Genomic DNA, 25,777 nt, shown 5'->3' on the forward strand with positions numbered 1-25,777 from the left:
AATGGGAAGAGGCTGATGATTCACTCCACTGGATAACTGTCCAGGCAGCAAAGATGAAACTCTATCCCTTAGTCTTCCCCTAATTTCTTTTTTATTATCTATTCTATGTTTATAGCAGTGAATGCACTATATAGGAATTACATGTTGAACTAACTGGTTTGCCTTTCACAAATAGTTTGAGCCCCACCTTTGTGATTATCTTTTTATCACAGAGATTTGGGGTTGCAATGAGGCTGCAGGATTTTATTGGGACGAACTGCTGCGCAAATGTATCAAGTGCTCAGATGTGTGTGGACAACACCCTCAACAGTGCTCGGAAATTTGTTATGGTAAGAAATTTATAACAGAATTTTAGTTTCTGTGAAAGCATTGTAACTGCATGGGCAGTAATGTCCATGTTTAAGTAATTGGGCTTTTACAGTACTTGTTCCTTTCTGTACAGGAACAAGCTACACAGATAGACCAAGTGTAATATCCAGTGCATGAACACAGTAGACATTTCTAGCAGTTTTATCATGCCAGTGTAGCCAATTTGCACCCATGACATGCTTGAACATTAGGTTATGATTTCTTTTTATCATTTCTTCTTCCTGTAGACACACTTACAGTAACAAGAGAACAGACATGCTGCTCTGGAATCCTTTCAATATCCTGAGTACATTCCTAGGCTATGGTGAAGAGCTGCTACAGGGTACCTGCCCTTCTCATTTTCCTGCCCTGCTTGAAGGTTATTGTCTCTCAGATTCTTCCACCACCGTCTCCACCCCCACCCGCCACAATCCCAATCAGGAATATGCAGCCACCACATCACACCTCATGGGGCATTGGATATAGGGAGCACACGATGTGAAACCATAGATCCAAACCTACCTGTGGTAAATGCATAAGTTGGCAGTTAGCCGTGGTGGTAGTGGTCCAGTTTGATTTGTTGTCACATATTATCCACCTGCAAGGAATTGCCTAGCTTCCCTCCTGCAGCAACTTACATGTTATGGAGATGGATTGTTAGAGCTGATACCCTATTACTTCATGCACCATATATTTGGGATACACTGCCTTTAAGACTGCATTATCAGGTCTATTAAACTGTAGAGAATTAAAACAGGGAAAGTGGACTCAGCCAGAGGAAACAGCAATTCAGGAATAATATAGCCTGATTAGTAGAAGCGCTGTTATTAACAGACTAGATTCCACAAAATTTCCATGAAACGAGAGGAACAGATTGATAGGATCCCCTTGCCCAAGTTGAGATGTGGAATAGAACCACCAAACCCAATGTAAATTTGAGGATCAAGTTACTGTGTTAGTCATGATTTTATGATGCTGAGACATTTGAGTATACCTCAACTGTAGTGCACACATCCATATTCACAGCATAGGCCACACACATTTTACAACATACAGGGATTTAGCCCCTCATTTGGCCAGATTCCACATACATGTAAAGTGCACACATAAATGTGTGCCTTCAAGCAAATTGGTTGACTATTGTAAAATTGGGCCAGCTAGCTTATTTAAAGATGCTTAGTCAATCGTTAGGTACGTCAAGGTGGATTAAAATTTCTGAACCATGGTTGGCAGGAGCATGGTCAACAAGACGTCTCTGCTTTGGTAAGTGCAGCAAAGGATGGTGACTGTATAGGCAGAAACCCACCCTCTTGCAAAGGTACCAATGCAAGCTACATAGGTGGAGGTGGCAGAGTACGTCAATGCAATGCCCTTGGACCAACAGAACTTGATGAAAATGAGGAAATAGTTTGCAGATATCCACAGAAGTGTCAAGGTAAGTCAACTCCCCTTTGCACACCTGTTGCCTTTTTCTCCCTGGAAAGAATGTCACAGGATTTGAGCACTTCTCTCCCCACACCCACTTGGGGTGCAGGATAAGGGCAAAATTTGTCCTTTCCTACATTCTTCCATGATATAAAAAGGTGAAGGCCCATCCTAATACCGTTCACTTGAGATTTGCAAGCTTTCCTGCGTTTCAGTACTACCACCATGCCAGACCCTTGGCAAAGTCATGTCTGCAGATGTGTTAAGGGCTTAGAAGTGCTGCTTGGGGTGCAGGATGTGTTCCTTTAATATCCTTCGCTGTGTTCTGCTTGCAGGCCAAGGCTGTGCATAATCAGTGCGAGAACCAGACAGGTGAAGGACTTGCAACCAGCAAGACATTCCCACAAGGAGATGCCTTACTCTGTTGCCAAAGGAAGGCATCTGGGACACAGAGTTTAGAGGTGTGGTGCTACCATCCAGCAAGTATCATCCTTTCCTTAATTTATTTTCCCCACTCCCCTGCATATTGCTAAGCAACTCTACCATACACAATATGTTCATAATCTGTGTTTGAAGCATTATATTAGGGATGTTTTGCAATCAACTGGAAGCCCATTTCATTTCCAAAAGTTGCTTCTCAACATGAGTGACCAAGTGACAGTGGTATCATAGTTTTTCATAGCTGTATCAAGCAGTTCCCCAGGACCCAGCACCTGACACCTCAAGCAAACCTTTTGAGTTTTTTAAAATTCATTCACAGGATGGGCTTCACTGGCTGGGCCAGCATTTATTTCCCATTCCTAGTTGGCCTCGAGAAGGTGGTGAGCTGCTTTCTTGAACCACTGCAGTCCATGTGGCATAGATACACCCACAGTACTGTTAGGGAGTTCCAGGATTCCAACGACAGTGAAGGAACAGCAATATGTTTCCAAGTCAGGATAGTGAGCGACTAGGAGGGGAGCTTCCAGGTGGTGGTGTTCCCATTTATTTGCTGCTCTTGTCCTTCTAGACGGTTGTGGTCGTGGGTTTGGAAGGTACTATCTAAGGAGCCTTAGTGAATTCCTGCAGTACACCTTGAGAAAGGGGCACTGTTTTGTGTTACTTTCAAGTAGAGGAGGCAAGAAAGATTAGACCATCCAGCCAATTCATTGTGTCCACACAGCATAGGCAAAAATTGGTGTCTTATTGGGCCCACTAGTTCATAAACAGTCTATACCCGCTCCAACTGCAGTCTTTCCCCCCCCGTGGAAAGTGATAGCCCAGGGTGAACAACTGTAAACTACAGACTAGCTGATGTTGGAGGTGGTCCCTGCATTTGCCTGAAAGAGTAGTATAGCCTTCACAGCAATAGATACATCTGTCCTAGTTAGAGCTGGGCTGCAAGTGAAAAGAGAGAGCAGAGCTCATTCACAGCATCTGCAGAGATGCTGAACACAGGCCTCATTATGACACTCCAAATTCTGTGTCCAATCTGTAGACCTGGATTCTGAGGTAACAGTGGGTCTCCACATAATGCCCAAGATGTCTTTGTACCTGTAGATGAAATCATCTTTTCTTACCTAGATTACACAAGAATAGATTATGCCAGGCCCATCCTTCCAATTTACCAGATAGCACTAGGCTAACAGGTATTAGCCATATGAAGCCAAAGGACAGCAGAGCTCAAATTAAAACAGCACAAAAGGTCAACATGGTTGTGGGGGGCGGGGGGGTGAAACCCCAAGAAGGTGATAACAAACCCCTGCAAACACAACTGTGTCCCTTTCTCAACATCACTAATGGCTTGGTTGGTGAGTCAGTGCTGGGGAACTGCTTGATGCAACTTGCAATGGAGTGTGAAAGACTGTGATACCACTGTCACTTGGTCACTCATGTTGGGAAGAATCTACAGGAAATGACATGGACATCCAGTTGGTTACAAAACAAATGTTTGTAACCAAAAACCAATATGATAATCCAGCCAAATCTATACATCTAACTTTAAGACATACTGAACAGGTCTTGCTGGCTGCAACCATATTCTGTCTGGTACCCATGGGTGAGGCTAACATTGCGGGTGAAACTTTACCCAATCTGGCAGAATTTCACAAGTTGTCTTTTTGCCCTCATATATGAATGTTTAAAAGACTTGTGCATACTGAGTGTAACTTAAAAACCCAAATTACATCTCAAAAAAATGTAAGCAGGTTCTCAAGCACCCAATTTTACAGCTGCCCTGGCAGAATGTGAGGCTGTATTATTGACGCAACTTAAGCATTTGGGGTTGTTCAATATTTGTACCTCACTCTTGTCTGATCCCATTTCATTTGTTAGAATGGATTATACTTTTCCCCCTTCTTAGAGATCACAAACTCAAATCAGGAACCCCCAGCTACTCTCAGACACTGTCTACCCCATGAAGAGCATTTCAACATCTTCATCTTTGTGATCCTGGCTGCAAGTCTCTGCGCCGTTACATGTACATTTCTTATGCTGCTGGCTTGTTGCGTCAAGAGGAGGGTTGTTTCCACACATGGCACTGTGGGGTCCATCCACAAGACTAATACATCCTCAGAAGGTCAGTAATTAGTAATGAGGCTTTATTTTACAAATGATTTAATCTGCAACAGAATTTAGAGGGCAGAATTTTAACTAATGGGAACTTTAACACATTTTAACTCAGTGGGAGAGGCCAGCAGTGGGTTCAAAGCTGACATGGTGAAGTGGGTTTTAAACTCAGCCAAGACATTAACATCCTACACCTGGATTTCCCAACCAGCGCAGTTGGGCATGATTACAACTGCACCTGACAGTTAAATATTTAAAGGAACCCTGGTGTGTTTCACAATTAATCCATTCCACAATTGCCAGAGCAGAGACAGGAATATTTATTGATGGAGTCGCAACATGGGGAGGCTGCCCCTCTGATTCTCAGAGACATCACTAGAAGTAATGCCACAAGCTGTAAACTTCTGGAGAGGAATGTTATTTCTGGTAGACAGGAAGAAGACGGCAGCCTCCAAGAACAAGCAAGCATGGTTGGAAGCTGTCAAGATAGTGAGCTGCACAAGTGTGCTCCTGTGATTATGATCAAATACCAACCCCTCTTTCTGATCTCCCCAGCATGCCTCAACACACATTGCAGCATCACCCATTTTTCTCTCTCAAGGCACCTCTCATTCCCAACTGAGTAGCCAACAATGAAGTTCACCCTCTTTTTGATATCCTTAGCCACCCTTGACAAATGTTGTCCTTCCATCATCTCAACACATTCCATCTCATACTCATAATTCTCCACTTACTCTGCTTGTAGAAGAGGATGTAAACAGAGAAATACAGAGAATGATGGTTGGTCCTCCAGTTATTGCCACCCTGACCACTGTGGAGAAAGAGGCGATGAAGGTCAGCAGGGTGGCAGACTACATGGCCACTGGAGATAGAGACATGGGGGTCTTCCAGCTACTAAGTGAAAAAATTAAGATATAGTAATAGGAGTAGGCCATTTAGCCCCTTGAGTCTGTTCTACCATTCAGCAAGATCATGACTGATCTGCTATCTAACTCCATATACTGATCTTTGCCCCCCCTTAATCCTTTAATACCTCTGGATAACAAAAAATCTTTTAATTTTAGATATTAAAATTTACAATTGATCTATCAATTGCCATTTACAGAAGAGTGTTCAAAACTTCTACCACCTTGTGCATGCAGAAGTGTTCCCTAACTGCACTCCTGAAGGGCCTGGCTCCAATATCTCAAACTTTGATCAAATTGCTCCCTTACCTTCTAAATTCCAGGGAATACAACCACTTAGTGCAATCTCTTCTCAACATAACCTATTCAGTCCAGGTATCATTCTGGCAACCTGCATCGCACTCCCTATAAAGGTCAATATATCTGACCTAAGGAGTGGTACCCAGAACTGCTCAGAGTGCTCCAGATTTGGTTCAACCAAGGCTTTCTATAGTTGAAGCATGATTTCTACACTAGACATCTGGATGTAAAAGATCAGTATTCTATTAGCTTTTTTGATTATTTTCTACTATCTGATCATGATATTTTAATGATCTACGTACTTGGATCCCCAATTCTCTTTGGACCTCCCATTTTTAGCTTTCACCATTTACAAAGTATCTTGTTCTACCTATTTTTAAGAAGTGGGTGACCTCATTTGCCTACATTGAAATCCATTTGCCAGTTTTGCCCAGTCACTTAATCTATTAATATGTCTTTTCCATTTTGTACTTCCATCTACACTGCTTACAAGCTGCCTAATTTTGTGCCATCAGCAAATCTGGACATGTGACTTATCCCATCATCTAAGCTGTTAATAACTATTACTCCATAGTTACCCCTTGTGCTCTTTATGTATCGATAAACATCTTTGGGTTTCCCTTGATTTTGCTTGTCAATATTTTTTCATCCCTGCTCCAGTCTTCCCCAATTTCCTTTTTAATTTTTACCCTTGCATTTTCTATACTCCTGCAGGCTCTCTGTTGTATTGAGGTTTTAGCATCTGGCACTGAATTTATCCCAGTTATTATTAGGTAATATTATTGGGAAATCCCCTATTACTGCCTTTTTGTTTCTGTAATTTGCCAATATATTTGCTCTTTTACTTTCATCTAACTAGTGTGGGAGGAGGGGAGGTGGGTGTTGTGGCGGTGGTGTATACTATACTTCCAGCAATGCAGCTGCCCCCTTTTTGTTCCTCAGTTCAACCCATTGACTTCATTTGAAGCTCCTAATATATCATTCCCACCATAGCTGTGATTTTTTTTAAAACCAATTTTTCAACCCCACCTCCTTTTGCAATCTCCCTCTATCCCAGCATGGATTTTATGGGTTGGCTTCCTTCAGTGCCATAATGACTCCATGGCTCTGTGATATGACATAGCTTTCAGCCTCTCGGATACATCAATGATACCAGATGCTGCTCAAGCTCTGACACCCAGAGCTGGAACTCTTCTAATTAACACTTCCTGCACATATGGCTGTCCAGGGCACAAGTAGTTTCCTGGAGTTTGCACACAGCACAAGGATGTGCATTCCACAGGACTAAAGGTGCTTGCCATGCCTCTATTTATGAGAACTAAACTTAATAGAGATAAGGTTTAAAGACTTACTTTCCCTCCAGGCTCCGGCCACTCTTCTGCTCCATCCCCAACTCTTTCAGGCCAGTTCTCCTTGCCTCCAGGCTCTTCAGTACTTGATTAGCAGAAACTTCCTCCAATTAAACATTAGCAAGATCAAAGCCATTGTCTTCAGTCTCTGTTACAAATCCTCTTCCCAAACTACTGACTCCATCCCTTACCTTGAAACTGCCAAGATTGAATATGATTGTTCACAGCCTTGATGTCATATTTTAACCAGTGATGAGCTTCTGACCATATGGTCACACTATCACTGCCTATTTGCAATTCTGTAACATTGCCAGACTCTACCCCTGTATTAGCTCACCTACTGCTGAAATCCTCATCCATGCCTCTAGTCTTGACTATGCTAATACACTCCTGGCTGGCCTCTTATGTTCTATCCTCTAAACCCAGTCCCATGCATCCATCATCCCTGTGATCACCAACCTACAATGGCTCCCAGTCATAAAAACCTTGATTTTAAAATTCTCATTCTTGTTTGCAAATACGTGATATGGCAAGTAATATATGCACCACAAAAGTGCCAATGATTATCTCCTGCAAGAGAGAGTCTAAACATATCTCAACATTCAGTGGTAATATCATTGCCAAATCACCCATCATTAGCATGTAGAAACTCAACTGGAACAGCCACATAATTGCTGTGGCTATTAGAGCACATCAGAGGTTGTTATTCTATAGCATTAGGGCAAGACAGTGGCATAGTGGTAATGTCATTGGACTAGTAATTCAGAGGCCCAGGCTAATGCTCTGGGGACACAGGTTCAAATCCCACCATGGCAGCTGGTGGAATTTAAATTCAATTAATAAAATATGGAATTGAAAGCTAGTGAACAATCATTGGTGTAAAAAGCCATCTGGTTCACTAATGTCCTCTACAGAAGGAAATCTGCCATCCTTAGCTGGTGACATGTGACTCCAGACCCACTGACTTTTAACTGCCCTCTGAAATGGCCTAAGGGCAATTAGGGATGGGGAACAAATACTGACCTTGTCAGAAACACCCACATACCATGAAAGACCACCACCTGACCTTCTAAAGGTTCTCCATCATCTAAAAAAGCACAAACCAGTATTGTGATCCTCAGTTGCCTGGATGGGTGCACCTGCAACAATAATCAAGAAGCGCAACACCATTCTGGACAAAAATCAATCCACTTGTCACCACCACCACCTTAAACATCCACTCACTCCACCACTGGTACACCATGGCTTCTTCAACACCAACTTCCAAATCCACCACCTTCACCACCTTGAAACACACGGGCAGCAGGTTTTTGGGAAAACAATTAATTATTGCCCAAGTTCCTTTCCAGTTCACACAACTAACAGCACACATCACTGCGTCATCATTAGGTGAAAATCCTGGAATTCTCTATTGGCATTGTGGGAGCACCTTTGCTTTATGAGCTGTAGTGGTTCAAGATGGCGGCCCACCATTGCCAAATCAGGGCAAGGAGGGGCTGGGGGATAAATGCCAGCTTTCTTCGTGACAACCACATCCTGGGAATTTAAAAAAGCTTCTCACTGTTTATATGCAAACTACAGGGCCTGGCAGATGCTAAAGGGTTACATCTAATTTGTTAAACTCAAAAAAACTGTTAAATGACCCTTAGCAAGGTAAAGGTTCAAAAGTTGGAACAGTGGAGGCAAGTGAAAGACACAAGAATATTTCTTCTGAGCCATGCTGACATGCAGGAAGGTTTAACTGGGCCAGTTATATAGTCTGGGTAAGGTGCCAGGGTGCATGTCTGAATACAAGAATGTAGAGATGATGTTCATTTGAAGAAACCAAATAGATTCTTGGTGTTGATACTAATGTAAGTTGGGTGTGATAATGTTGAGTAAAATTGCAAGACCAGCTGAGTGAGAATGAAGGTAGGAAAAGTTTGTTCTAAACTGGAGCAAACGGGCGAGTACTAGATGATAATGCTGATTAGTTATATTATCTGGGGTTGTTTTTAATATGTTACAGCATCAACTTCTGTCATCCATGCCAAATGAGGAGGAATGCAAGGCCAGGAAGCAGTTAGGCAAATTGTTTAATGACAGAGTATCAGCAGCCCAGGTGATCAAATGGGAAGCTAAAGTAATCCACCAGTCAAGCAGGAGACTCACCTGCCCAGGTGTCCAGCCACAGCTCCAAGTGCAGGGGCCAAGAGCTTCACTGCACAATAAGACTGCATTGGATAAACTCTAAAATTGAACAGGTTAGCTGGTCCAGACTAATGGCCAGGACTCCAGCAGGAAAACCAGGCCTCACCACTGGCAGGGTCACAGTGTTAGCAGGAATTGACCATACCTCAGGGTTGGGTAGTTCAATTCAGCCAGGCCAGTTGTTGCAACATCGAACAAAGTAAGCTAGCTTATCACTTGTAATCAGGAGTGAAAGAGGTAGGGGTGTCAACAAGCACAGTTTGAGGCTTTGAGGGCAACAGTTTAAAGGGATGATTGTAACCAACATGGTTAAGGAAAACAAAGCTTGAGTGGGAATTCAAAGTCAGCAAAATCTCTGGGGCTAAAATAGATGGTAGGTTGAGAAATAGATGAGATTTGGAGAATTGTCCAATGACAAGCAATCATAAAGGGCTGAAAGCTAAACCTAATAATTTTAATTAAGTGTATATACTTAACTGCCAGTGCAATACCCAGATGTAAATGGAAAGCATGACATGACCTTCCTTCAGCCTAGTAAATCCACACTATACGATTTTGTAGACATTGCATGCTATTTTTGCAATAGAATTGTTTTCTCCTAACAGATGGACTGCTGCAATTGAGTGTTGAAGGAGACGACCAGAATCAAAGTATATCCTCTGATCCATCATCTGAGCCATCTGAAACTTGTAGCTATTGCTTCTCAGATCAGAGGGTCTCCGATAAAGAACGAAAGGTGTTATCAAACACAGCAACACCTCAACAATGCATTCAGATACTACCTGCTGCTGACACAACAGCTCTTCCTTCTGCCAGAGTTTACAAAGAGAAGCCATTTCAGATCATCTGTTCTCCCTCACAAACCAGCATAAAAGAAGTTGAGAGCTTCAAGGAGAAGCAGCACTTGAAGTATTGAAGACTTTGAGCTGAAGCCATGTCAACTCTGTTGAAAGTTGACTGGACCTCCAACCAGCATGCTGACTTCAAAACTGGTATACACCCTCCCACTTTAACTGTGATGTTAAAGCACAGGATTTAGGTCTTGCCTCAAATATCTCACACCTTGATAAAATATGGCCTATGCCCTTCCTTAAACAACAGCTACAATTGGGAGCAGAGGGAGATCCAGTGTACTTCATCTTCACAGGCTGTAAAGAAGCAGGATGGGGAGTCTTATAACAAGGCAAGCATATCCATTGCAAAGCCTTCAGTAAGAGTTTGAGAAGTCTCGGAACAGTTATGGTTTGCCTAAGGTGAGCAAAGGCACTGGACCACATAGCAGGAAAATTCCTTGGTTGTTCACTGATCTGCAGGTGCGATTATGCCATTGTGCCTAGTGAGCACATGCGGGGGCGGAGACATCAGCCAAAGTTCCTGCTCCTAATTACCATCTGGTGACATACTGGAAAATGTACTGCCCCATGTGGTCAAATAGCTTACAATTCACTGCATAAACTTGTGAAAAATAGTTGCAAATAACCACATCCACTACTTTAAAACACGGACTCCCTCCACCACTGATGCACAGTGGCAGCAGTGTGTACCATCACAAAATGCACTGCAGCAACTCATCAAGGCTCCTTCGACAGCACCTTTCAAACCCATGACTTCTATCACCTAGAGTGACAAAGGCAGCAGAAGCATTGGAACACCACCACCTGCAAGCTCCCCTCCAAGCCATACAACATCCTGACTTGGAATTATATCGCCGTTCCTTCACTGTCGCTGGGTCAAAATCCTGGAACTCCTTTCCTAAAAGCACTGTGGGTGTGCCTACACCACGTGGACTGCAGCGGTTCAAGGTGGTAGCTCAAGGGCAGTTAGGGATGAACAATAAATGCTGGTCCAGCCAGCGGCACCCACATCCCATGAACAAATAAATTTAAAAAAATCCCTTTTGGAAAAGTTTCCCAGCATGGAACTTACAACTCCAGGAGTGGAAAAGAAAGAAGTCATGTAGTAAGTCATGGGATAGAGTATAAATACAACAAGCAGTAATCCTGGAGTGTTACTATGCCTATTGGATAAATATTGTACCTTCAGATTTTCATACCTATAAAAGCAAATAAAACATTGCTTTGAAGATTAATCTTTGGGGTTCTGCTGCCAGGGTGACTCACTTGATAATGGAATTATACTAAAGGACGAGGGAAGTGGGTAATGAAATTCTAAACAAAAATACCTGGAAAAACTCAGCAGGTCTGGCAGCATCTGTGGAGAGGAACACAGTTAACGTTTCGAGTCTGAATGACCCTTCAACAGAAATAACAAATTCTACACCTCCAATAGGAGAAATGCGAAATAGACAAACCAGGAGGTTTTAAGCTAGTTAGTCTTACCCTGGCTGTGGGAAACTTCAATGTCAATAATACAGAATGAAATTAGTGAAGACTTGAAAAGGTGTGGGTGATTACCTCCCATGTCACTGTTGATGAGTATGATTGATTTTATGATATTAGTGTCTGAAGTAAACATAGATAGATGCAAGTTCAGACTTCCAAGGGTGTTTTGAGGTGCCACTGAAACTTGTGAAAATTACAGCAAATGCTGGTGAATGGGAAGACACAATGAATAGGAATCATAAAGCAAAGAGTCTGGGGTGGGAGGAGGGAAGGTAATAATGGCCATTTTTGTATTAATACATTGGAAATAAAAATTGGCAAAGACGGAAAGTTTCCCGTTATTTTGTGCACACATGGGAGGCGATTTAGAATGCCGATTAGACATATTCCCACAAGAAGTGGAGGTGCAAAAACTGGAGGTCAATGGACGAGTAGAAAAATTAAAATAAGACTTTAAAAAGATGTACAGCATAAATCCAGAGCTAATAATACAGGAAATAAAGTGCAATACAGAAAATATAGGAAGGAAGGTAATACTAGAAAATAGAGGCACAATGCAAGACTGGTGGTGAACATAGCTAGCTTCATTGCAGAAAGTTTGCCAGGATTTTCAGTGCTGCCACAATTGAGGGAAGATTAGATCAGTTTTCCCAGTATTTCACATGGAGCCAGCAAGTGGAGAAGAAATCTCATTAATCTTTGTAGGTCAAACCTTAAATCCAGCACAGGGAAATCTAATGTGATGCAATACAGGAACTAACAGTCTCCATAACATGAAGACAACATCAGATCATCTCCCATAGTCAAATGATTTATTTTGACATTTGCTTTTCCAGAACATGAAAAAAAATCAAATGAGATTACAAATGAAATTGGTACTGCAGGCAATACCACAAATGGAGAACTAGAATAACACAGTGGGGGCTGAATTCAAATATACATTACCCTGTCCGGAGGATATTAAATGGGAGTCCTTACAATTCATATTGAGGACAGTGCATCAAATGACCCTTAACATGGGATACGCTTGAACCACCTGGCATTCCGGGAAATGTAGTTTCATTTAAGCAGCTTTTGTATACCAAACACTAAGACCCACAAATAAAAAAGGACAACAACTCCCAAAATGCACTGATTTATCCCAGCTCATGAACTGAGCATATCTCCTATGAACTGCTGAGGCTGTTTTCTTTTTTTGTAAGCCTCGCGAGGGCAAGGTGTGTGAAAGCAGTCCATATTACAGTTGGATGTTTTCACTTTCCTCTTGTTATTAAATCCATTCTGCTACGGTGAACTACACATCAGTTGAAGTTGAGCAAAAGCCAGTCATTGCAGGACTGACTGACATTCTGAAGGCCAAGTGACATGCTTGAGATTTTTGCATAATTGCAGGACAGAAGACTAATGAATAGGAACACTCCTTTTTGGAAAAAAAATCACTGGCAATGCTACCCTTAGAGGTTCTCTAGCTTTAGGACCAAAATGGATGATGTTGTAGCTAATGGTTAGCAGCTGTCTTTTAATAAAAAGCAGGATTATCAGAATTATGATGAATACTGTAATCCTGTCTTTGCTTTTAGGTCTAAGAAGTCTGGTGACAGTCATTAGCTATTACATCATCATTTCAGTCAAATGAGTGCATGAAATCTGTAACCTTTATTAATCTTTGTTGTATAAATCATTGATTGTACAACTTCACAGTAACATTTAAAAAGTACAGATGGGAATGTATGTAGGGAACATATCTTACCACAATAGTGGGGAACTTGTCACTTGACCTTAAATGCACAGAGAAAACAATTCTCAAAATGTAGCTTACACTGCCGTGTGGACATTCCACATGCCATACCCAAATACTTAAGTTTCTGCCACACTGCACTATACACAGGGGATGACATAAGAAATGCCCACATGGTACTTACACCGCATTCACCTACATGTAAACAGCACAAGTTCTACACTTCACTGCAGTTACAAGAAAACCCAATACTTAGTAGAAGGCCCATTCCAGAAGAAGGAACACAAATGAAACACAGCTTTCAAAGGCTTTTTTTGTCCAATGACATTCAGAGCTTCAAGTTCTGTTTCTCCAGAGTAATGCAAGGCACTGTGAAATCTTTGTTTGCTAACAGCACAAAAAAGACAGATGCTGCCCAACTGCAGCAATGATACCACTGGAGGGACAAGGAGTATGACATCATTAAAATCAGGATAATTAAAAAATGTTTCCATAGTCTGAATGCAGCTTCATTTGGGGATAACGGATTACCTGGTGCACACGTTTACTTGTTAGGCACTGGAGATCCAAATACCTACAGCCATATCTCTGGCTTGTGAACAGCCTTCAAAACCTGAAGAGATTGGCCTAATTTCCAGGGCATTTAAAATTTTCTACCAGCACCTTAAGGGGAGACTGCATGAATACAAGTACCAAAGGGATCAAACTGAATGGAAGATTGTGCAGTGCAGTCTAAGCTAAATTCAGTTTAAGTACACTGGATTTTGAAAAGAAAATACCAACAACTTGTGCAAAGATTACCTAGAACATCCCTTTGACAAACATTCAGATTCAGGAATATTAAAATGAAATGCAACAAATGAAGCAGAAAACTCAGCATTTCAATATGGACAGTGGGTTTGACAAAACTGGAAACATGTATGCAAGAACCAAATTAAATCAGTGCAAAATTTTAAAATCCAATACGCTAATCTTAAAAAGATATCACAGCTACATATCATAAACGAGAAAAGCTGATGAGAAATTACAGTTGTTGCCTTTCCTCCTCCCATCAAGAAAAGCAAAATAATTAAGAAAAAGGTAGAGAAGGTGCAGCAGTCTGGGCTTTATCTTCCTCTCGAGTTGCTCTTGTATTGTTTGAAGGCTGCTTTTCTATTTGGTGGAAGTTCCCAGTGGACACCATTCCAGCTACTGATGCTTAAAAACAGTAGCTTCCTACTCACATAGAAACAGTTGTCCTTGTCTAACATGACTAGATAGAACAGCTAGAAATTGGAATTAGAGTTCCAGAGAGCCTTGCATTTCTCTACACCACAATTTTCCGATTACTAACAGCTATAGAGAACCCCATCACAATGCAGAGCTACCACTGCTACAATATGGATGCCATTTGTCCCCTGAAGGTTTGGGTAACTGGTCATTCTTCCAATTATGGTGTTTTATGAAGTTTGTAGATCCAAAACACTGCGATATTCAACGAACAACAAACCGCTTTCTTGCTCAGAATAGGGGAAGGCAGCATCAACTCACATAGACAGTGGATCAAAGTATCTCTGAAGGATCAACCTTATGTTTCTAACTCAACAGGATATTTAGACATGTGGTACAATAAAGTTGATAACACTAAGGTTCATTAACAGGCTCACTGAAATTAACATGGCATCCCGGAAGATTGATCATATTGAACTGTTAATTACAACTCTGCTTTGTTTAATTTTTTTTTTTTATATAAACCCTTACAACATTTACTAATTTTTGTCTTCAACTGAGATTGCGTGATATTCTGAAATGAGCAGTATCAGCTAACCATGGAACAAGTTATCCAGCAGGAGCTGCTCTCAAACATTCTGTCTTGCTCAAGAAAAACGCACAGAATATTCAATTACTTGCAAATCATAAATCCAAAAACAACTGATACTGAATAGAAAATTGCAGAAGCGAACAGAACAGGCTGTGTTTCATTGGCATTCCCTCATTTCAGGCCCCTCTGGTCTGATCACATTGTTTCATTCAATGAAGGCCACTAGGACTGCCACATGGATCCTGCTTTCTGAAAAAACAGCAAAAGCTCCCAAACATTGATCTACTGATATACCCCAGACTGCATAATTTAAAAATAAACCAAGGGGAAGAATCAAGAGCAGTCACTGCGGCCGCTATTCAAACTGCAAATGTGTGCTCGTGTGCGTGCACGTGTGTGTGTTTTTTAAGACATGAACACAGACTTCCCACTGCTCAGTGATGTAAGGCCATCTCGAAACACGAGAGTTTGTACAATAAACAAATACCAAGTTCAGTACAATTTCATTACGGCACAGCTGCTCTGAATCTTGCTCTGACCGGGAAAAAAATTAGAACACAGCTAGAACGCAAACAAACCTGGGCCCGATATAGAGATCTGTTGGGTTGCATCAATCTGCAGTCCTCCGGCAATGCGTACATACTGAAAACCTGTCTCAGTACTGCATTCAGTTTTAATGGCCATTTTCTGAAAATAGATGCCCACTAGTTTCATACAGTACTCAATATCTAAATCCACAGAAATGTATCTGCAAGTCAATAATACCATCCATTTGCTCTCAGACCCATCGCATAGTAATGGGTTGGTTTGTTATTGTTGTTATACACTTGGTCGGCTGGAGCTCAAGCACCATGGAAACAGAAGCTGAGATGTGCACCCTCCCCCCCCCTCCCTGCGGACATGCGGGCTGCGGCTGCGAGGACGACCCATGCCTCCTCTCATCTCATTCCATCAGGTGTTCAGTCTCACTGCTTCAGACCAAAATCAGTGTCAAGTAGGTTCACTCAGTGCTGACAGTACTTAGAGTTTCAGGTAGGTTGTGTATCGTTCTGAAGGCTTCCCCCAGTCTGATAAGGCTACTCGTATTCAAGGAACTGTTTGTGATAAAACAAGAGATACCTACAGACAAGGAGACAAGTTAAAAATAGATATTAATCCACATTTAAACCAGGGATCAACTTTTACATTGACATAATAAAACACACCAAGACCAACAAAACTACTTCAGCATTTCTTAAGAGGGACACGAACGCCCACTGGTGCCATGCAGACACTATACCAGGTGTGTAAATGGTGATCATTGGCATATCATCAAATCCAGCATGGTTTTTTAGATTTTGTACACAATCCATAAAAAAAACAGAACTGGCAAAGAAACCAAGCTGCCCAATTGTGAATTAAAAACAAAGTGTTTTTTTCCAGCACACACTGTTATTTCAGATTTTCAGCATCTGCAGTATTTTGCTTTTACTTTGGTGTCCAATTGTGAAAGCTGGTAGTCTCAAACAACAGGGAATAGACAAAACAAATGAGAGGAGAGATCAGGATAGATTGGGAAGGTGGGGTGATGAGTGACAAATGACATATACCTTACATTTGTCCATACTTATGGAAATATCAATTAAATGACTAGACTACAGAACACTGATCAAAGTATTGGATAGCTCACAAACTGGATTTTGGAATAGAAAGCACCAATCACAAGAGGCAGCAATGAATTTAACCTTACACCTGGAACATGATTTACAATTTTGGTTGTCTATTAAAGCAAAGATCTGGGCACTGGACAGTGCAGAAAAGGCCAACCAAATTGAGTTTAGGAGAGCTGAGGATCCTAGAATTCCTTACTCTGAAGAGAAGGCTCAGGGGAGAGAATGATCAAATGTTCACTATTGTTAAAACGAAGTGGGTGAATTAAACCTCAATTAATTCAAGATTGCTACAAACTCTGGAAAAGGGAGAGACAGGCTCAAGCTTGTAAAAAGGGAGCTATTTACACATTTTAGATTTAATTCTTTCACACAGAAGGGGGAAGTGTACAATGTGCTTGGGAAAGGAGTTTAAGGCAGAGTGTGGAGAAGAATTTAAGGGAGAACTGGAAAGATATTTGAGAGACAATGCACAACTGAGGAAATCCAAAACCAGTCTTTTCTATCTATAACGTTCAGATCAAATCTATTATAGACATTAGCCTTTGGTACACACCCTTCACTGTCTAGCACATCTTTTATGCTAGCCTTGGTGATAATTGCATCATCACACTTAAACCACTGGTCCTTGTGTTGTCGAATGAAGCTGGTATAGTGCCCACTCTCCAGTGTTCCCTGATGATTGACGACTGCAAACAGCGAATACCTGTAGAGACACAACAGGACAACATTACTGAGGCCAGCAGAAGTGTGAGAGGTTCAACAGTTTGCAGACAGGGGATGAATGTTCCACTCATTTTCCTCAATCATAAATGGGTCCTTCGTAACTTTCTTGTAAACATCTCTCAGGTGTCTGAACAATTCTCCATTATTAGTTTCCTACCAGTCAATACTGTTAAGAGCTTCATCAGAGGACTGATTCACCAGATTCACACAAAAGGGAATGAGATATTAACCTGGAGATTAAAAAGATTGGTTTTTCCCCTGCTGGGATCAGACCATTTATAGCATTTTACAGGAAGTCATTGAACATGTGGATAGCAGTTTGGAAGCATTCTGGCAATTCTTTAGGAAGGCAACTAAAGCAGAGGCTAAAGGCTATCCAATAGTCTGCCCAGAATTTCAGAAGGAATTTGTGAAGGTTATTAATTTGAGGCTTTTAGACAAGAATTCACACCAAGTTTGCTTCCTGGGTTGAAAATTGGCTTAACAATAGAAAACAGATGATAAATGAGGAAAGCTTTGTCAGGAAATTGAATAGGAATCTATGCTGGATCCCTGCTGCTTATTCTTCATTAATCATATGCTGGACCATTACTTCTGGTAGTTATACAAAATTTGCTAATTCGTAGAATCGTGGGGACACCAAGTGAGGGAATCAAGATCATTTGAAGTGCAATACATTGTATATTTACACATGAAACATGTACACACTGAATAGGCAGCCATTAGAACAAGATGGAAAATCAAAGGGCGGGATCTTCTGGTCCTGCCGCAAGTCAATGGACTTCTGGCTGGGGCGCCACCTCGCCCGCGACAGGTCCTGCTCGCAACGGGGCAGGAAAATCCCAGCCAAAGGCTTTCGACAGAGGGCAAGGTGGTTATCAGCAAGTACTGGAAACATTTTCTAGAAATAATTTTGGTCTACATTAAGTCATTGGTGAAGTCACACCTGGAATGTTGTATGCAATTGCAGCAGTCTGACCTGCAAAGCAATCTTGAAATATTGGTAGGGTTCAAGAGAAAGTGACAAAGAGGGGAGACACCATCCATATATTTAAAATAAGACATGTATAAAAGGAGGTAGAAGTAGTAAACAAGCTACTGAATTTGTACAACAAGTACAGGGTTAGAGGGCACTTGTACAATATTCAGCAGCTTCAAGCAAGGTTACAGATTGCAAACTGTCCCTCATTCACTATCTTGTGGGAAAGAGACTGAGACTTGATTTAGGTTCAACTGACACCTTTACAAAAGGAGTTGAGCCAGAATTGAAGCACAGAGATATTCACGACACTGCTCAATCTTTTCTAAGGTAGAGAAAGATATTTATTTTACCTAACAGAGGGATCAAAAACTGGTCTGGGTGGGAGACCCATGATCGACTCTGGATGGATCAGGACTGGAGAGCAGCATGGTTTTTGCTCCCTCTGGATTTTATGGATTCAAAACCTTCAAATTAAACTGTCTTCCCAACTTGTAAACCAGAAGAAATAGAATTCAAGTGTTCAAAATGCACAAATGAACTAGGTGCAAGTAGGCTGAATTTTAAACATAGGCACAAAATAAATGGTTGTAGACACGTAATATAGAACAGACTCTCATCATAGTGGTTTGTGTGTATCAATACAAGAACGAAATGAACACCTGGCTAAGAATGCAATTTATGAATAAAAGAAAAAAGACCCAGTTACGCCCTCAAAATCTGTGGTTCATACATTGCTGGGGACAACAAAAATGTCCTTCATGGAGTGCAAAGGGCAAATGGCACCTTATATTGATATCCAAAGTATTTTGTCTAATTATCTTCGTCGTGAAGTTTAACTGAGATTATTTGCTTCCTCAAATAAATAAGTTGGATAGTCAATGACAGGTTTGTCAGGACAGATGACAGATTCTATGTTTTGCTCTTACTGTTCTTTCTTTCCCCATTCAATGGAATTCTATTTGTAGGCTAGGCCAGCATTTATTGCCCATCCCTAGTTGCCCTTGTTCAGAGGGCATTTTAAGAGAACCACATTGCTGTGGGTCTGGAGTCACATGTAGGCCAGACCAGGTAAGGGCAGCAGATTTCCTTCCCTAAAGGACATTAGTGAACCAGATGGGTTTTTGTGACAATCTGTTTTCATAGTCTTCACCAGACTTTTAATTCCAGATTGTTATTGGATTCAAAATTCATCATATGCCATGGTGGGATTTGAACCCAGATCCCCAGAGGATTACCCTGGGTCTCTGGAATACTAGTCCAGTGATAATACCACTATGCCACCGCCTCATGTGAGACACTATTCTTATTGAATACGTTCGGATAACGAAAAGACTCACTTGTGATTGGGTTGCTTTCCAGTTATGATGTCATGCCCACACATACACACAAGATGCATCTCTCTCAGCCTGTGCTGTTCACATAGGACTCTGGAATGAACAAGTGCACTCACTAAGAACAGGCCTCTCCTTCCCACAACTACACAGATTATCGCAAAGTACTCAGCAAGGCTCATACATCAACGGGATCTCCAGATCAAGTTTCGAGAACAAGCCTCAGCTCCACAGCTACATACGGTTATTTGTTGCAGATGTTTGTACACAAGAAGGACAAATGTGTTTGGTGTGTAAAGTATTTATAATGGGCAGTGAACTCTTAACTGCAATTTATAAATTAAACCAGACATAAAAAAACTGGAGGAAACAAGGAACAAACAATTTTAGTGACAGAGACTAAAAAAAAAAGTTACTTTTGCTCTCGAGTAAATTTTTTGGTCAGCTTAAATCAAAGGAGACTATTTGCCTACTGAAAATGGAGTCCTTAAAGCAACATTGCTTTTGATAGTTAAAAGCTCTCCGCAAAATAGAAAATAAGCTCTCAATATCAAACAGTAAGTTACATATTCTGCAGCATTACCCACTTGGGTGTGATGCAAACAGCCAACATGCTGCCACTCCTACTTGTCAGAGTTATTAATGAGGAAGAAGCCAGCTTTACAGGTGGTTTCCATCATTGTGCTACCAACACAATGGAAGTTCCCAAGGATCTAAAAGCCACTAGTCAACACTCAAAAAACGCAATTAGCTGTAAAACCGTTGTCTTGTGATTGACCTCCATCACATACTGTGTATTCTCCAGGCAACTGACCAACGGTACTGTTAGAGGCGCATTTTAGCAAATGCAAACTTAAACTTACTTATTGTCATTGTTTAGACTATCCACAGGCTGCTGGTACTGTCCATTCATTCTGCTCTCTTTACTACAAAAAGAAAAAAGTACATTTCAGATGAAGTACATTTTAAAACTGATCATATATTGTCCATTTATACACCCAGAATATAAATACAGCAACACAGCTTATAGTGTCACTCTTAAATAGTGTCTAGCTAGAAAGGACAGAGTAAGCCTTCAACAAACAATTACTAATGCATCTTAGTAAATTTGTATCTAGGTGGCAACACAAATAGGATCAGATCAGGGATACATACATCTGGTGTTTTGAAGGCAAGCCTGATGGGTGCCCTATATGAGCCTGATGAAACAGTGACACTGTGAAATTATTGCTTGCAAATTACATCCAGGTTCAACAGGAGGTGGGCACTTTAGAACGTAGCCACAAATTCAAGGTGCTTTTGCATTAGAGGACTGCAGGTGACCAAAAGTCAGTAGCAATTCCAAAAAATATAAATAAACAGAGATGCAAAAGAGGAATGGCAACAGTGGAACCACGAGAACAAAAAGGTGTATGAACCCACCATCAGATGAAAGCTTCCTGTTCTGCAGTTATCACAGGGTAAGTTCTAAAAAGTTATCAATAGGTTCTCTTTCAAACACTATTTCTACTGACAATCATACAAGCAACATTAGGATATTAGGATAAAGACTTATAAGGAACACAAGGCTAGCTATTCAGGAAAAGTGCTCAAATAGTTTAGGACCATCTTAAGGCTTATTTGATCATCTGTGAGGGGCTGGAGGAGAATATTTGGGCAGGGGACTCCTAAATTGGCTACAGGTCTCTGGTTTTCCTCATCTCTCCCAGGAAGGAACAGAAATACACAGGAATGAGTATTGAGTTTTTTTTTAATGGAGTAACCTTCATGAACCTGATGGTTTTGCTGTGTCTCATTAACACCATATTTAACATGCCATATTTTCACCATCCCAGGATGAGAAGCATCATAAGACAATGACCCATTAGCCACACTTTTTTTACCCTCACCACAGGACTTAGAATGTTATAAATAGTGGAAGCTAGCAGAATGAAGGTTTAATTAAAATTGCGGTAGCATTGTGTTTAAATTCCACTCGAGGTCTGGGGAGTGTCAGAGATACTGCCTTTTAGATGAGACATTAAATGGAGGCTATGCCTACCCTTTCAGATGAGCAGCACTGTTCTGAAGCATTGAAAAAGACAGTTCTCCCCAGGGTCATGGCCATAACCAATACTTATCCCCCAATCATTAATAAAAAACAAATTATTGGATCATTATTCCATTGCCGTTTGTGGGACCTTGTGAATAAATTGGCTGCCATATTTGTTACATTACAACAGTGACTCCACTTCAAAAACTGCTTCATTGGCTGTAAAGTGCTTTGAGTTGTCTTGAGATCGAGCTTTGATGAGAGGTCAGAGACCTGAAATGTTAACTGTTTCTCTCTACACATCTAATACCTGACCTGCTAAGTATTTCCAGCATTTTGTTTTTATTGCAACAAGAAACCCACTAGCCATTTCAAATCAGCTGATTTTTCTTCAATATCCATTATGTACCAACAATGTTAGAGCATTGTGCTGCAATGGATTAGAATACAGGCCTTCAAATACAAACACCTGTATCCAAATACAAACTAGACAGTTGAACGAGTCTGTCAAATAGAACAGTCCAAAGTGAAAATAACTTGGGCCCCTCATTCTAGCTTCATGAGGACAATGGTCTACAGGACAGAAATGCCAACAGCTCACTTTGGTGTATTAGGCAGTGAAGCATTTTGATGGGCATTGGTCTAGGTCTTCCCATCAGCGGCAGAGCAGGTGCACCCACCGCTGTCTGCTATTTAAACTGCTCACTTAGCATTTTACACTGCAGCCTTTGCACTTCCTGGATCTCTGCTGGAGCCAAGACCAGTGACGAGCAGAGTCGGAAAGCCAAGTGGCAAGCATAATCCCAGCGAAGCCAAACCCCTTTTATCACCATGAACTGAAGACACACTCCTTAAGGTATGTATTCAGTTCATTGACTTGCACAGTTTATAAATGGAGCTGTCTCACACTGCACAACCTCTCCCCCACCCCCACATAAACGCTCACCCTCTCCCCTTAGCCCCCGATAATGCTCACCTCCTTCCATGCTCACCCCCCCACCACACCACCTCAACCCGAATAATGGTAATTTCCCTTCCCCATGCACTCCCTGGCAATCCTGACTCTGAAGGCAGGGGCACTGGAGGCAGAGGGGGTGGTGTGGACATTGTCAGGGCTACTGTTGTGGAGTGCTTTGTCACTCCAGTGGATTTATTTTGAGCCATGCTCCTCCGCAGGCCTGACACCTATTAGGAAAAGCTCCAATTTAATTAGTGCAAAAATCAGAGCAAGTCTAGGACAAAGAGCCCAAGTCTTCATGGATATGGCCATTTGATCCTTTTATTCCAGGGTAAAACTGACACTCAGAAGTTTAAGCATCTTTCGTAAGCATCACGTATGTATGAATGCATGTCAGGAATTCCTCAGGATCCCAAGGTGCATCAACAAGTTAAGTTGAGGTGTCTTAACTTGTTCCCATATCAGAAGATTCAGGCCAATATTTCTAACTTTGTTGCACAGAACATTGGAAAGCTTAAATGACACATTATAGAGAGATCTTTACTCTACATTTAACAGGAGTGTTGGATATAGACACCGGGTTCCATTTCTCAGCCTTGATAGTTCCTTTGAACGCGATCAATATCTAGCAAGCGTGCTCTGGCAGCTACAAGAAAAGATTCACCATCTGTAATCCCTCAGACCTTGAAACTCCAACCACTGTTACAGCTTTTCTTACCTTTATTTTATCAGTACTCCTCTTCACTTTTTCTTCCTGTACTAAGGACACTCTTCCTTTTCCCCCCAAATCCAATGCGTTGGAATCAAGAGTCATTGCACCAGATTATCCATTGCACCAGATTATCCATTGCGCCAGATTATCCACCTATCTCAATTCTTTCAAAGGAATACCTCACTTTCACTTCGTCTCCTTCTACAAATCTACAGGTTTTAAAAGTCTATCTTATGTCACCTAATCAGCTCTCATCTGCAAAATCAAAAGGTTGACACACCCAAGCTGAGACTTCAATGTTGTACAGATGCAGTGCTGCACTATCAGGAGCTGTCTTCATTTGGAGGAAACATTAAAACAAGGCCCCATGTGCCTTTTCAAGTAGCCATAAAAGATCCCATAGCACTTTTTCCAGTCAACAGCAAGGACTTCATCTAGTGTTCTGACCAACATTCATCCATTAACCAATATCACCAGGACTATTTATCTTATTACTTTGTTGTAGGACTCTGATGTGCACAAAGCACTCCTTTGGTTGGGAAGTACTTTGGGAGATTTATGGAACACAAAAGGTGCTATATAAATTGAATATTCATTTTTTAAATTTCTTCTTCCTTTGATCTTAAGTGATGATTTCAGACATTATCATACAAAAATACAAGTACCTGGAAGCCATGAATGGCGTCATGTCCAGCTCCAGTGGAAAAGAGACGTACGTAGTGATCTTTCGCCGTAACTTGGCCGAGTGTTCAAAGCGCTACGCAAGTAGAATGAGAGTCAGTTTGGTTTGCTTAGTAGCAACTACCCCAATTTTAAACACCAGTTCTTACTCCATAGGCAACAGATCTGGATACTATTTCCTTCTCAAGATAGAATTACTTCAGTTAAAATGACACGCAGCACAGTGCTGATATTGAGGCACAAAGCCGGCACTTGCACATCAAACTCGGGTTGACACCAGCTACAGCAGTCATCACACTTGGCCAACACTTGCTTTAAGTACTCCAGAGAACCCTGCCACTTCCTTGATAACTCAACAGACCAATGTATTGTTTCCTCCCATTCTGCAACACGTTTATGAGTACCAGAGATCCATTTAAAAACAGATTTAAAAAATAAGTTCACACCTCTTTGTTCCTTTATCTATGACATCTTTTGATTATCTGCTCCTATCACTGCTTGCTTGTCCCTACAACCACCCCCCCCACCCCCAACTTCTCTCCCCCCACATTAAACCAGCTTATATTTCACCCCTCTCCTATTTTTACTTAGTTCTGTTGAAGGGTCATGAGGACTCGAAACGTCAACTCTTTTCTTCTCTGCCGATGCTGCCAGACCTGCTGAGTTTTTCCAGGTAATTCTGTTTTTGTTTTAAAAAATAAGTACTGCACAACACATCATTCAAAGGCTAAAACTTGCTACTGGTTGTGCATTCCAACATAGACTGAAAGTCTAAACATTTAATCATATATTCACTTTGAGCCACTCACCAAGGTAGGTCAAATGGTTATTGAATGGTTTTACTACTTTGTTTGAACTCTATTCCAGTACAGAAGGAACATTAGTAAATTGCCACCTTAAAGGATAAGGTTGTTAAACGCAATGTTTGTGATGCAAACAAGCTATTCAACTGCTCTGACAATTCAGCTGCAGATGGTGGAATGCTGACTACGTCCATAGAGGTCAATGTAAACTCTCTGAAGCCTTAACTTACTTTGAGATGAAAACAGGCCACTATGGGAAGTTTCTTCATTGTAAGCTGTTTTGTCGATTCTTGATAACTATGGCAACCACTACATTTTATTTTGGCACTGCTTCCGAGATGCTCAGGTCTTGTAAACCTGGGGATAGAATTAGTGAAAAACACAGATTAATATCATAATACTTACTCAACTAATACTAAGTGACGTTAGACAATAAACTGTATTAGTAAGGTAATGGAACTTTTTAAGAAGGGAAAACAGCCCCAAATTCTCCTTCTCCCATACAATAACATTTCCATGAATTAAATGTTAGTTGGTGAAGGCTGTTTTGGGTCTTGGGTGGGTGGGGAGGAAGTGCCAACTGTCTAAAGAACAGAACACCCTGAAATCAATCCAGAGCTTAGAAATTCAACTAGGAAATGCTTAAACTCGAAAAAGGAAAGGAAGGGGTTACAGGATATGGAGCTTTAAGGATAAAAATTGCAATCTATTAACAAAGGTATGCTTATGAGCTGGAGATGATCAGGACTTTGATAAAATATAGGAGGAGCGACAAGTTAATAAATTGTAGAAGGTTTTATGGATAGAGTGAGCATTGGTTGAATGTTTTCTCTCTCATCCTTCTGTTTGTACAACCGTCAGCTGATGTTTATATAGAACTTATAATGTAGAAGAATGACCCAAGGTGTTTCTATGAAGGCAATCAAAAGGGGGACATGAGGCAAAGGAGAAACTACTG

The 25,777-nt window shown here is 41.2% G+C and overlaps 2 protein-coding genes across 11 annotated transcripts in view; one reads left to right on the forward strand and one right to left on the reverse strand.

The window, feature by feature from the left end:
- tnfrsf13b (TNF receptor superfamily member 13B) overlaps window positions 1–25,777 on the forward strand; it is a 37,381-nt gene that overhangs the window by 9,628 nt on the left and 1,976 nt on the right. Inside the window, exons 3-5 of one of the 2 annotated variants that reach the window (XR_013578949.1) lie at window positions 213–329; window positions 2,109–2,234; window positions 4,115–4,330. Coding sequence is in view for 1 of the 2 variants with exons in the window: in XM_078558523.1 (XP_078414649.1) it covers window positions 213–329; window positions 4,115–4,330; window positions 9,670–9,980 (644 nt within the window). In the remaining variant the exon portion in view is untranslated. Of the gene's footprint in view, window positions 1–212; window positions 330–2,108; window positions 2,235–4,114; window positions 4,331–9,669; window positions 15,478–25,777 lie in introns of those variants that run through there. The other variant, XM_078558523.1, reaches the window with a different exon arrangement.
- The window catches only part of usp22 (ubiquitin specific peptidase 22), a 113,690-nt gene continuing 100,114 nt past the window's right edge, over window positions 12,202–25,777 (reverse strand). For 8 of the 9 annotated variants that reach the window (XM_078558522.1, XM_078558516.1, XM_078558514.1 and 5 more), the window contains 6 exons: window positions 25,050–25,176; window positions 24,001–24,092; window positions 20,497–20,559; window positions 19,640–19,729; window positions 17,151–17,300; window positions 12,202–16,064 (listed from right to left, as the gene is read on the reverse strand). In XM_078558522.1, the coding sequence (XP_078414648.1) occupies window positions 16,022–16,064; window positions 17,151–17,300; window positions 19,640–19,729; window positions 20,497–20,559; window positions 24,001–24,092; window positions 25,050–25,176 (565 nt within the window). In that variant the 3' untranslated portion in view covers window positions 12,202–16,021. The remainder of the gene's footprint in view (window positions 16,065–17,150; window positions 17,301–19,639; window positions 19,730–20,496; window positions 20,560–24,000; window positions 24,093–25,049; window positions 25,177–25,777) is intronic. The other variant, XM_078558515.1, reaches the window with a different exon arrangement.

Source organism: Cetorhinus maximus, chromosome 15 (genome assembly GCF_964194155.1).
Source record: "Cetorhinus maximus chromosome 15, sCetMax3.hap1.1, whole genome shotgun sequence".
In the NCBI taxonomy this organism is placed as follows: domain Eukaryota; kingdom Metazoa; phylum Chordata; class Chondrichthyes; order Lamniformes; family Cetorhinidae; genus Cetorhinus; species Cetorhinus maximus.